Source organism: Tachypleus tridentatus, chromosome 13 (genome assembly GCF_004210375.1).
Source record: "Tachypleus tridentatus isolate NWPU-2018 chromosome 13, ASM421037v1, whole genome shotgun sequence".
Lineage (NCBI taxonomy): Eukaryota > Metazoa > Arthropoda > Merostomata > Xiphosura > Limulidae > Tachypleus > Tachypleus tridentatus.
The window spans coordinates 125,803,070-125,817,708 of NC_134837.1; the positions used below are offsets into that span (position 1 = coordinate 125,803,070).

Below are 14,639 nucleotides of genomic sequence, written 5' to 3' on the forward strand. Positions count from 1 at the left end.
TGTGCATTTTTGTAACATTTTTGTATATATAGGTATTTAATCTCAATTTTAACAATACTGAGAGATTAAAGTAATATAATTAAACAATTAAAACTGAAGAAAAGACTTTTCAAGATCTTCTGTTAATGTAATTCTACAAAAATGCATATTCTAACTGAGGAAAATTTTAGGACACCCCCACATTTATTCCTACTTAAAGTGGCTCAACTCACACACAGGTGTATCACACCAGGTGCACATGATTAGAAGATCGTTACTCAGCATTTTGAATGAGGCTTGCCCTATTTAAACCTCAGACATATAGTTTGATGTGCTCCTGACTGTTGAAGTGATAGTGAGCACCATGGTGAGAGCTAAATAGCTGTCTGAGACCTTCAGAAAGAAAATTGTAACAGCTTATGAGTCTGGTAAGGGATTTAAAAAGATCCCAAAATATTTTGAAATCAGCCATTCCACTGTCCGGAAAATAGTCAACAATTGGAGGGCTTTCAAAACAACTGCCAGCATGCCCATGTCTGGCTGTCCAAACAAGTTGACCCCGAGAGCAGACCGCAAGTTGCTAAAAGAGGTCTCCAAACACCCTAACGTGTCATCACGGGACCTACAGAAAGCTCTGGCTACTGTTGATGTGAAAGTGCATGCCTCTACAATCAGAAAGAGACTGCACAAGTTTAACTTGCATGGGAGGTGTGCAAGGAGGAAACCTTTGCTCTCTAAGAGAAACATCAAGGCCAGACTGAAGTTTGCCAGAGAGAATGTAGACAAAGACCAGGACTTCTGGAATAATGTTTTTTGGACAGATGAGTCCAAAATTGAATTATTTGGACACCAAAACAGAGGACATGTTTGGCATAAACCAAATACAACATTCCAGGAAAAGAACCTCATACCAACTGTGAAGCATGGAGGTGGAAGTGTCATGGTTTGTGGCTGCTCTGCTGCAGCAGGACCTGGACAGCTCACAATCATAGAATCCACCATGAATTCTACTGTGTATTAGAGGGTGCTTGAGGATCATGTGAGACCATCTGTACGAAAATTAAAGCTGAAGCGGAACTGGACCCTGCAACACGACAATGACCCAAAACATACCTGTAAATCCACCAAGGACTGGCTGAAAACTAAGAAATGGAGAGTCCTGGAATGGCCGAGTCAAAGCCCAGATCTTAATCCCACTGAGATGCTGTGGGGTGACTTGAAACGGGCTGTACATGCAAGAAACCTCTCAAACATCTCACAACTGAAAGAATTCTGCTTTGAGGAGTGGGGCAAACTTTCTTCAGACCGATGTCAGAGACTGGTAGATGGCTATTTCACCCAAAGGGGGTAACACTAGCTATTAGGGAGTAGGGTGTCCTAACTTTTTCCTCAGTTAGAATATGCATTTTTGTAAAATTACATTTACAGAAGATCTTGAAAAGTCTTTTCTTCAGTTTTAATTGTTTAATTATATTACTTTAATCTCTCAGTATCGTTAAAATTGAGATTAAATACCTATATATCCAAAAATGTTACAAAAATACACAGGCTTTCATAGGGTGTCCTAACTTTTTCACATGACTGTATATATAAGCATATTATCGACGACTACAAAATCAGTTCGAAAAAAATAAACTTCTGTTCTGATGTTCATTTTATCTCGACACATTACCAGTGATTTGTTGCTATCTCGAAGTTACTGTAACTAGATTGTTTTGCACGCGTGTAGACATAAAACTAAACACTGATTACAAATATTTCGTGAGATATTTTTCAAACATTTGTAAGCCGATAAAAAGAAACAAAAAATATACAATGAAGTACGTTCGTCTTGTGCCTTTCTGATCAGAAAACGCCGTATTGAACACGCGATTTTACCAAACATTTAACGTGAGAAAACTTTATTTCAAGTTCTCTCTATCGAGTTCCACACAATCGTTGTAGAAACGCTTAACGAGCCGTTAGGTCAGTCGAGCGCGTTTGTAATTTGTGAGCATAGCTGAGTGATTCGTTTCTAAGCAACAGGAACAAAACGCGTGTGGCTCCGCGTGGTTTAACCAGGTACGTAATATAAATTAGTAACTTAACACTCTTAAAAATGGGGAAATCGCAAAAAGTTTACACGCTGTAATTTTAATCATCCAAAACTTTGTTTCGGATCGCCTTTATTAGAACAAATAAGAAAGCGATAATAAAATTCGCAAAAGAAAGCCAAGGATAAGTTAAAAATATTGTTTAAGGAAGGATCCAACATAATTTACTTTTTCCATTCTGAAGGTTCAATACACGATGAATTGCAATGCAAACACAAAGCCTGAATCAAAGGGGAAATACCAGTTACTTTGAGTAGGTGTGTGAAAACAATTCCCGGAGCCAGGAAAAATGTAGTCATCTTGACTAAAGGTGTTTTTTTGTTTGTATTTTGAATTTCGAGCAAAGCTACACGAGGGCTATCTGCGCTACCCGACCATAATTTAGCAGTGTAAGGCTAGAGAGAAGACAGCTAATCATCATAAACCACCACCAGCTCTCGAGCCACTCTCTGACGAACGAAAATAGTGGGATGGACCGTAACATTATAAAGCCCTTACGGCTGAAAGGGCGAGTATGTTTGGTAAGACGTGGATTCGAACCCGTGAATTTCAGATTTCGAGTCGAGTGCCTTAACCACCTGGCCATGCCGGGCGAATCGCGCAAAGCTATACGTAGACCAATTTAGCAGTGTTAGACGAGAGGAAAGATAGATAGCTAGTCATCATCACCCACCGCTAACTCTCGGGCTACTCTTTAATCAATGAATAGTGGGATTGATCGTAATATTATAACGCCCCCACGACTGAAAGGGCGAGCATGTTTGGTGTGACGGGGATTCGAACCCGCGACGCTCGAGTGACGAGTCGAGTGCCTTTACCACCTGGACATACTGGGCGTCTAACGGTGCGTACACTGACTCAGAAATAAGGGGAAAGTACAATCAAATGGAACGAGAGTGTGAGAACGTGTAGTTATTTTCAATTGGTTAACAGTGTGCTTTACCTGATAAAGGCATAATTGTTTCATGTCAACGTCTCTGTACCGCTTGAAATAATAACAGGTATGAAAATGAAAACAAAAGAAAATATTGTGAACATGTTTTTGATTGGTTGATTTGTTTACTGCTCTACTAAATATATCTCTACGTGATTAAAGGCCGAACAAAACCAGAGGAAAAATACAAAAAAAACAATAGGGTAGTACCTTCCTTTGTAACATCTGTTGAAATATTTTAGCTACTTGAAATAATTTCACTCGATGAAGTCAAAAGATGCTTTTGATCGTTTGGTGGACTGTTTGGAGTTAAGGACAAAGCTATACCATTGGATATCTATGTTCTGTTCATCACGGGTATCGAAAACCATTTTTTAGCAACCTAAATTCGGAGACGTTCTGATGTGCGACTGGATGGGGAATGTTAATTGTTGCCTCATATATTATATCACTTAAACAGCTCCATCTATTGAAAGGATGGGCAAAACAAAAATAAAGTTTGTTTGTTTTCTGAATTTCGCGCAAAGCTACACGAGAGCTATCTGCGCTAGCCGTCCCTAATTTAACAATTTAAGACTAGCTGGGCTACTCTTTACCAACGAATAGTGGGATTTACCGTAACATTATAACGCCCCACGGCTGAAAGGGTGAGCATGTTTGGTGTAACGGAGATTTGAACCCGCGACCCTCAGATTACGAGTCATGCGCCCTAACCACCTGGCCATGCCGGGCCAAAGTTTGTTCGTTAAGCACCAAGCTGCAAAATGAACCATCCGTGATCTTCCTATTGAGGCAATCGAAACTTGATTTTTCGTGTTATAAGTCAAAAGATGCACTTCTGAGCCACCAAGACGCCACGTGGAAAGACAAAATAGGTTCTGACTTGGTTCACAATATCTACTGATGTATTGTACTACTAGAAACAATTCTAAGTATTAAAAGTACAAACATAACAAAAATACAAAGGAAAAGTCGAAACTTGTTACGGGTTGATTTGGGATATTTTTCAGGTAAAAAACAAGAACAACAAACTGATTTCCCAATAAGTACCAGATAGACAGATCTTCTAATAACTAAAGATTCGTTCAGGAAATAAAAGGAGTGATTCTGAGTTGGATAACTTAATGAAATCTTCCCAATGTGTATAGAGTAAAAGTTGGTGAAAACTATCTTTAACATCCAACTAACAGAAAATGGAATAAAGCTAAACTCAATGATTTTCATATAAGTCTTTATTCGTGTGGCTCCTAATAAAATTTGCAGAAGAAAATATACCTCAATCTTCAGGCAAACTTGCTTTCTTTGCTCAGTTAAAAGAGATATCTCCTGACCGGCCCTCCCAGTGGCACAGCGACATGTATGAGGACTTAAAACGCTAGAAATCGGGTTTAGATACCAGTGGTGGGCAAAGCGTAGGTAGCCAATTGGGTAGCTTTGTGCTTAATTATAAGCAAACAAACATACCTCCTGACCTTTGTGCTTTCACACTATAGGTCAGCGTGTTATTCGTCAAATTGGTCAGCAAAAGATATTACAGTGCCAGTCCTTTCAGCTCTGAGTCTGTATGTTACTGCAATATCCTCTTGGGCAGAATAGACACTATCTACAATAAATACAAAGAAACAAAGCAAACAGAGCAAAGCAATCTCAACGAATTTCTGGGCCATGTGTTCCCACCATGATAGCATGGATACTAAACAACTGGAAGAAATCTAAGTTTCCATATCACTAAAGCAGGTAGAAAACGTACAATATGCCTGCATATCACATATTAATATCATCATACTGATATACTAAATCAATTAAAATGACCCCAGATATTAAAAGTAAAAGTAAAACAGGTTCTTGGTTGATTAATAAATTATTACCTTATGCATTTGTTAAAATTAATTAAAATTAATTTATTCTACAAAGCATTTGTCATTCATCATTGAATGTGAAAGTTGGGAAGTGGCGACTTAGTTTTCTTCATGTTTATTTGTTGAATATTTCACTAAACAAGCAAATTTTACTCTTAAGACGAATCAATATTATTCACCATATATATTATCATTGTTGTCAGTAAATATTAAAGTTTATTGCTGACTTAAGAAAGAAACACCACGGTAAAATAACCTTTATACAAACAGCTATTGTATTATTCTACATATATTATCATTATTGTCAGTAAGTTTGCAGTTAGTTTGACAAAAATAATTACGGTAGGATAAACATTATGGAAATTTATTAGTAATGTATCTAGAGTGTTACGAGAAACGTTTCGTTACAACACAAGAAGTCTAGAAACTGTCTTTTGTTTGTTGTCATTTCAGAGTAGAACATATATTATTTTATTTTTTTGCTATATTATAATGTAATTGGCATGTTTGTTTACCCGATTGTAGTTGTTCATAAAATATTATTTGTTTTGTTGTTGTTGTTTTTTCTTCGCTTAAGATTTTCGTTGGTAAACGTTTGGAGTCTAATGTAATCTACCACTAGCGCTCATGTTACGTATTTCGTTTTCGCGTTATGACCAAAACTTTGAATCTGATATTCATCGATTGCGCTGATTCGTGCTTTTCGAATATAAATGAAATTTTGTATTCGGGATTTCTGTAGGACGTTTAGCTACGGATTATAAGAACTAGCATAGCCTTGGTTCCTTGTAATAACGATATTATTGTGGATGGAAAAGGAAAAGTTATTCTCAATACTTAAGCTAGCTTCTGTAATATCAACCAGCTACATTCAGCCATGAATAGAATGAATTTCCTTTTTACTACTATAAGCAGCCTCCTCCGTCTATTGGCTTTACAATCTTCCCAAGTTAAGGTGAATCCATCAGGACGTTGTTACATCCTAATCCACTCGTGAAATGTAAAGTAAAATATTTATTTAACTCGTCGTATAACGAGGAAAACATGTTTCTTTTTTAGTGCTCTTAGGGTTGGTTTGTTTCTGAATTTCACGTAAAGCTACACGAGAGCTATCTGCACTGGCCGTCCATAGCTTAGTAGTGTAAGGCACCTTGTCATCACCACCCAACGCCAAATATTGGGCTACTCTTTTACTAACAAATAATGGGATTGGCCGTCACATTATAACGCTCCTACGGCTGAAAGGACAGGCGTGTTTAGTGTGACGGGGATTCGAACCCGCAACCCTAAGATTACGAGTCGAGGGCCCTAACTACCTGGACACACCGGGCCTACTCTCACGGACCTTGAAGTGTGGTAGGTAACTTGTTACATTCTTTCTTTAGTTCAGTCGTTTGAATTTTATTCGTTTGACTTTGATCTTCGTTGCGTCTTTGAGCAGCACGAGGTTCGACGAACACCAGAAAGAAAAGATTCTGGAAGTTTTATCATCACTTTGATGAACTCGAGATGTATTCTTGGACAACACATACAAATTAGTGCTAGTTAAAACCTAGCATCCTTATAGTTAAGTGAACAAAAAGTACCTTATAAATAACAACAGAAAGATTAAAATTTCGCTCGTTAACTAAAAATATGATTTTTCTTTATAATATCGTCAGACTTCCCAGGAAGTTCAGACAGCAGTTGTTACTGAATAGCTAAGAATCCTTGATGCTTAAAAACTTGCGTTGATAACAACAGAAATGATAATGAAATAGCGCAACTGATAACTGGTATTTCGAATCCTTCAAGATACGGCTGTATACGTTAGAAACCCTGTGTTACCTAAGTTGTTTAAAATTGCTTTACAAGTAATAGTTAGATGATAATCCTTGGTATGAAAGGCATAGCGACAACGTATTGTAAAGCCATGATACGACCGTAATGTTACGCGGTCCGATACTATTTACGTAGCTTTATAAAATTTTGTAAGCTGTCAGTAAATATTACAAGACTTTTGTACAGAAATGAATCCGAATTTCCAATAAAATATTTTACTAAAAATAACAGTCCAATAAACAAAGATGATATTAAGTACCGCATGTTGTATTCATTTCTTTTGTTAAAAACGTTACATGTAACGTGACATAACAAGTTAACAATAACAAAATATATAGGCTAATATTAACTTTTTGTTTTACTTTTTTTGACGTCCCCCGCTGGTACACCGGTAAATCTACGGATTTACAAAACTAAAATCAGGGGTTCGCGTTCCCTCGGTGGACTCAGCCCGATGTGGCTTTGCTATAAGAAAACACACACACACACACACACACACACACACATTTCTTTTGCTAGCTACCACTTAGTTTATAAAACCTGAGAATTAAAAAAAACAACCTCTGTAATGTGTGGAGTACATAAATATGAAAATGTTAGTAATATAGATAATAAATTACAGACGAAACTGTGTAACAAAACGTTAGTAAACCTCTGTATTTAGATACGTATCGTATCAGCTACTATGTGACATATGCATTTTTAGTAAGTATGCCTGTTTTTTGTCACCTACGTGAACTCGGGATTCAATACTAGGAGATGCAAGTCTTCGAATACTATAATCTAGTTTTCACAAGTTTATATACGTACATGTATATATGATGTAGCAGATTTGTGTTAATATAGCACAATGTACAAATTTTATACTAATTGCGATCTTTCTCATTTACCAACCAGGTCCGGCATGGCCAGGTAGTTAAGGCACTCGACTCGTAATCTGAGGGTCGCGGATTCGAATCCTCGTCACGCCAAACATGCTCGCCCTTTCAGCAGTAGGGGCGTTATAATGTGACGGTCAATCCAACTATTCATTGGGAAAAGAGTAGCCCAAGAGTTGGCGGTGGGTGGTGACGACCAGCTGCCTTCCCTCTAGTCTTACACTGCTAAATTAGAGACGGCTAGCGCAGATAGCTCTTGTGTAGTTTTGCGCGAAATTCAAACCATTTATCATCTAATATTTCCTTTCATAATCTTGAAGTGTAAATAACTGTTTTGTTTGTTTAAAAGTAAGCCCAAAGCTACACAATGGGCTATCTGTGCTCTGCCCACCACAGGTATCGAAACCCGGTTTCTAGCAGCGTGAATACGCACACATACCGCTGTGCCACTGGATGGGGGGAGGTCAGATTGTGTAACAGCGATCAGCAGAATGTTGTTCTCTGCTTATCAATAACAGTGTTAATACTAATACCAACCGTTCTGAGATACATTTTTGTTTCAAGTGGGTTTCTCGTCGTCAGGGATCAGCAGAATTATAACAACACTGTTTACTTTTTGGCATTGGAATAACTAAATAGAACATCAAGAAAAATGCAAGTTCTGTTTAGCCAGTGGCAACTTTGTAAATTATATTTATATTTTATTACGAACTTTTACGAAGTAGGAACCATTTTCTGAACACATGTTACACGACGACAGTCGTCAAACGAGTTTTATGAAAAACACATTTTCTAAGTTTCGTCTCTCCTGTCGTTGAAAATTTTGAATATCTGGTAACTAAGCCAAGAATAAATTTTTTGATCGATTTGTTTAGTTATTTAGGAAGAAGTGATTTGGTGAGAGGTATACTCGCGCTCACACACACATGTACGAGCTAAATGTAATGTTTTCAAATTTACAGTTTACGCAGCGAAGGAAAATTAACATCCAGTTAAAGGTGTGTGCCATAGATATATTAGAAGTAATAAATTCTGTGCTAAAAATACAGCTATTGTTATTTTCTCTTCTTTCTATTTAATATCTCGGTAGTCTTCGAATTTACAACAACAAAATTAGGGGTTCGATACCCCTCGGCGGACACACCAGATAGCCCGATGTGACTTTGTTATAAGAGAACACACACATAAACTCTTACATTTTAATAGCTATTTATTTTAAATGGGGTTACAAATTACTTCCACAATGCCAGAGACTCTTTGGCGAGCCTGGATGCCTAAATTCTGGTTTTGATACCCGTGATGGGCGGAACATAGACAGCCCTTTGTGTAGCCTTGCGCTGGACAAAAACCAGACAAAACTACTTCCACAACTATGGTACTATTCTATTTAGTTTCAATAACTTTTCACGTTAAAGAAAACTAATAAAAACAAACAAACAAACTTAAATTTTAACTAGAAGTTCTGACTGTTAACAAAGGTCAGTCAAGTCACCTTCAGGTTAGATTGTGTATAAAACATATGAGTGTGTACCATATACAAGAACACACGCATTTAAAGGAAAAAATGAAACCCTGCAATAATTTGTTTAATAAATTAAAATGAATACTCTTTGAAATGAGTCTTAAAATATTTTCTTTTATTCATGTTATGTAATAAAGGGGTGAAGAGAGGAAGACTGGTGGATTTTACCACTCTTGATTTCAACCTATAAGCTCATAGGTTCTGTAACGACTTACTGCCAGGAATCAGTGAAAGAAACTGCTGCCACGAGACCAGAACAAACTGTTGCTAGGAGACATACGACGAACTACTGCTAGCAAGTACTAAAATTAACTGTTGTCAGGAGACACTAGAACAATCTGTTGCTAGGGGACAAGTGGCAAGCTTCTGTTGGAAGGCATTATAACAAACTACTATAGAAACATTAGAACAAATTGTTATCAATTTGTTGTAGAACAAGCTTCTCCTTGGTATTAAAATAAACTAGGACAAACTGATATTAAGATAAACTAGGACGAATTGGTGCTAAAAGGCACATACTAAGACGAATTGGTTGTGGGATAAATCATGGCAGTTTTTGCCATGAAATGTTGTATGGATAAACTGCTCCTAGACCTAAAGTTGGAGATAAAAATGCAACCAGTATATTTCACGACGAGTTGCTGTTATGAGGCTTCAGGAAATTAAGACCAAAAAGTAAAAAAAAAAAAAAAAGCATTTTATAATGAATTTCTGTTTGCTTATATTAAATTACATTTAAAACATTGGATAAAGTAGAGGTTATTGCTTATAGGAATGCTTTTACTACAGATTTATTTAGTTGTATTTTATGTCTTGCAGAGTAACAATTCCTGGACACCAGGGAACGCTGGGGAGCACCCTGGTACACCCTGATCTGGGACCTTGGCAGGCTTTTGGGATTGAGTTTGTCTTAACGTTTGTGGTTGTCTTCACGGTGTTTGCTACCCTCGATCCCAACAGAAGATCTCTAGGAAGTGATGCACTGGCTGTGGGCATTGGCTACTTGGCCACATCATTGCCCGGGGTAAGTCAATGACTGAAATTTCAGGCCACCATGTCAGTTAAACGGTAATTATTGAGGTTTTCGTTCAGAGACAACTGTTACTAATTACACCAATAGATGGCATTAATGCATGAATATGTTATATTGCAAGTAGTCGAATGATCTAGTTCTATCCCCATTGCATTGATAAGATCACATGATAAGATATATGTGACACGTATTCCTTGATGACGAGAAACCCACTTGAAATAAAAATGTATCTCAGAACGGCTGGTATAGGTATTAACACTTTTATTGATAAGCAGAGAACAACGTTAACCTGAAGATGACCTAGAAAGGTCGAAACGTTGTTCTCTGCTTATCAATAAAAGTGTTTGTTTGTTTTGTTTGTTTTCGAATTTCGCCCAAAGATACTCGAGGGCTATCTGTGCTACCCGTCCCTAATTCAGGAGTGTGAGACTAGAGAGAAGGAAGATAGTCATCACTACCCACCGCCAACTCTTGGGCTACTCTTTTTCCAACGAATAGTGGGATTGACTGCACATTATAACGCCCCCACAGCTGAAAGGACGAGCGTGTTTCGTGTGACGGAGATTCGAACCCGTGGCCTTAAGATTACGAGTGGAGTGCCTTAACCAACTGGCTGCGCCGGGCCGTAAGTTGTCGAAGAAGTCTTGAAAATATTTTGTGATTTATGCGTTTCCGTGACCATAAAAGTGACCAGCCGTTCTGAGATCTGAGATAAATGGCGATGTTATTACTTCATCAGCTGTTTTTAGTGTGGTTTATTGGGGATGGAGGAGGGGGAGTACAACGTGCACAGTGTTTTCAAACATAACACACAATGTCCGCGCTGTGATATCTAGTCCGTAAATACCAAGGGATGAAACTTTTTTTACTTAAGAATGCCATTGGTGCATTTTGAAACACGTTCCTGATCATGTCTGCTTCACAATGGCCCGGCATGGCCAGGTGAGTTAAGGCGTGCGACTCGTAATCTGAGGGTCGCGGGTTCGAATCCCGGTCGTACCAAACATGTACGTCCCTTCAGCCGTCGGGGCGTTATAATATGACGGTCAATCCCACTATTCGTTGGTAAAAGAGTAGTCTAAGAGTTGGCGGTGGGTGGTGATGACGAGCTGCCTTCCCTCTAGTCTTACACTGCTAAATTAGGGAAATTTAGTGAAACATAATCAGTGAAACAACCAAGAGGAAGTTTTCGATATTTGTCTGATTTATATGGTTATAATCAGTGAAACAACCAACAGAAAGTTCTCGATATTTGTCTGATTTATATGGTTATAATCAGTGAAACAACCAACAGTAAGTTCTCGATATTTGTCTGATTTATATGGTTATAATCAGTGAAACAACCAACAGAAAGTTCTCGATATTTGTCTGATTTATATGGTTATAATCAGTGAAACAACCAACAGGAAGTTTTCGATATTTGTCTGATTTATATGGTTATAATCAGTGAAACAACCAACAGAAAGTACTCGATATTTGTCTGATTTACATGTTTATAATCAGTGAAACAACCAACAGAAAGTTCTCGATATTTGTCTCATTTATATGGTTATAATCAGTGAAACAACCAACAGAAAGTTCTCGATATTTGTCTGATTTATATGGTCATAATCAGTGAAACAACCAACAGGAAGTTTTCGATATTTGTCTGATTTATATGGTTATAATCAGTAAAACAGCCAACAGAAACTTCTCGATATTTGTCTGATTTATATGGTTATAATCAGTGAAACAACCAACAGAAAGTTCTCGATATTTGTTTGATTTATATGGTTATAATCAGTGAAACAACCAACAGAAAGTTCTCCATATTTGTCTGATTTATATGGTTATAATCAGTGAAACAACCAACAGAAAGTTCTCGATAATTGTTTGCTTTATATGGTTATAATCAGTGAAACAACCAACAGGAAGTTTTCGATATTTGTCTGATTTATATGGTTATAATCAGTGAAACAGCCAACAGAAAGTTATCCATATTTGTCTGATTTATATGGTTATAATCAGTGAAACAACCAACAGAAAGTTCTCGATATTTGTCTGATTTATATGGTTATAATCAGTGAAATAACCAACAGAAAGTTCTCGATATTTGTCTGATTTATATGGTTATAATCAGTGAAACAACCAAGAGGAAGTTTTCGATATTTGTCTGATTTATATGGTTATAATAAGTGAAACAACCAACAGAAAGTACTCGATATTTGTCTGATTTATATGGTTATAATCAGTGAAACAACCAACAGAAAGTTCTCGATATTTGTCTGATTTATATGGTTATAATCAGTGAAACAACCAACAGAAAGTTCTCGATATTTGTCTGATTTATATGGTTATAATCAGTGAAACAACCAACAGAAAGTTCTCGATATTTGTCTGATTTATATGGTTATAATCAGTGAAACAACCAACAGGAAGTTTTCGATATTTGTCTGATTTATATGGTTATAATCAGTGAAACAGCCAAAAGAAAGTTCTCCATATTTGTCTGATTTATATGGTTATAATCAGTGAAACAACCAACAGAAAGTTCTCGATATTTGTCTGATTTATATGGTTATAATCAGTGAAATAACCAACAGAAAGTTCTCGATATTTGTCTGATTTATATGGTTATAATCAGTGAAACAACCAAGAGGAAGTTTTCGATATTTGTCTGATTTATATGGTTATAATCAGTGAAACAACCAACAGAAAGTACTCGATATTTGTCTGATTTATATGGTTATAATCAGTAAAACAACCAACAGAAAGTTCTCGATATTTGTCTGATTTATATGGTTATAATCAGTGAAACAACCAACAGGAAGTTCTCGATATTTGTTTGATTTATATGTTTATAATCAGTGAAACAACCAACAGAAAGTTCTCGATATTTGTCTGATTTATATGGTTATAATCAGTGAAACAACCAACAGTAAGTTCTCGATATTTGTCTGATTTATATGGTTATAATCAGTGAAACAACCAACAGAAAGTTCTCGATATTTGTCTGATTTATATGGTTATAATCAGTGAAACAACCAAGAGGAAGTTTTCGATATTTGTCTGATTTATATGGTTATAATCAGTGAAACAACCAACAGAAAGTACTCGATATTTGTCTGATTTATATGTTTATAATCAGTGAAACAACCAACAGAAAGTTCTCGATATTTGTCTGATTTATATGGTTATAATCAGTGAAACAACCAACAGAAACTTCTCGATATTTGTCTGATTTATATGGTTATAATCAGTGAAACAACCAACAGGAAGTTCTCGATATTTGTCTGATTTATATGTTTATAATCAGTGAAACAACCAACAGAAAGTTCTCGATATTTGTCTGATTTATATGGTTATAATCAGTGAAACAACCAACAGAAAGTTCTCGATATTTGTCTGATTTATATGGTTATAATCAGTGAAACAACCAACAGAAAGTTCTCGATATTTGTCTGATTTATATGGTTATAATCAGTGAAACAACCAACAGGAAGTTTTCGATATTTGTCTGATTTATATGGTTATAATCAGTGAAATAACCAACAGAAAGTTCTCGATATTTGTCTGATTTATATGGTTATAATCAGTGAAACAACCAAGAGGAAGTTTTCGATATTTGTCTGATTTATATGGTTATAATCAGTGAAACAACCAACAGGAAGTTCTCGATATTTGTCTGATTTATATGTTTATAATCAGTGAAACAACCAACAGTAAGTTCTAGATATTTGTCTGATTTATATGGTTATAATCAGTGAAACAACCAACAGGAAGTTATCCATATTTGTCTGATTTATATGGTTATAATCAGTGAAACAACCAACAGAAAGTTCTCGATATTTGTCTGATTTATATGGTTATAATCAGTGAAACAACCAACAGAAAGTTCTCGATATTTGTCTGATTTATATGGTTATAATCAGTGAAACAACCAAGAGGAAGTTTTCGATATTTGTCTGATTTATATGGTTATAATAAGTGAAACAACCAACAGAAAGTACTCGATATTTGTCTGATTTATATGGTTATAATCAGTGAAACAACCAACAGAAAGTACTCGATATTTGTCTGATTTATATGGTTATAATCAGTGAAACAACCAACAGAAAGTTCTCGATATTTGTCTGATTTATATGGTTATAATCAGTGAAACAACCAACAGAAAGTTCTCGATATTTGTCTGATTTATATGGTTATAATCAGTGAAACAACCAACAGGAAGTTTTCGATATTTGTCTGATTTATATGGTTATAATCAGTGAAACAACCAAAAGAAAGTTCTCGATATTTGTCTGATTTATATGGTTATAATCAGTGAAACAACCAACAGAAAGTTCTCGATATTTGTCTGATTTATATGGTTATAATCAGTGAAATAACCAACAGAAAGTTCTCGATATTTGTCTGATTTATATGGTTATAATCAGTGAAACAACCAAGAGGAAGTTTTCGATATTTGTCTGATTTATATGGTTATAATGAGTGAAACAACCAACAGAAAGTACTCGATATTTGTCTGATTTATATGGTTA

General features: G+C 36.1%; 1 protein-coding gene across 1 annotated transcript in view; it reads left to right on the forward strand.

Moving 5' to 3' along the window:
* Nucleotides 1-14,639, forward strand: part of LOC143239083 (aquaporin AQPAe.a-like) — a 76,400-nt gene that overhangs the window by 37,194 nt on the left and 24,567 nt on the right. Inside the window, exon 2 of the mRNA XM_076479886.1 lies at nucleotides 9,906-10,110. Coding sequence (XP_076336001.1) covers nucleotides 9,906-10,110 — 205 coding nt within the window. The remainder of the gene's footprint in view (nucleotides 1-9,905; nucleotides 10,111-14,639) is intronic.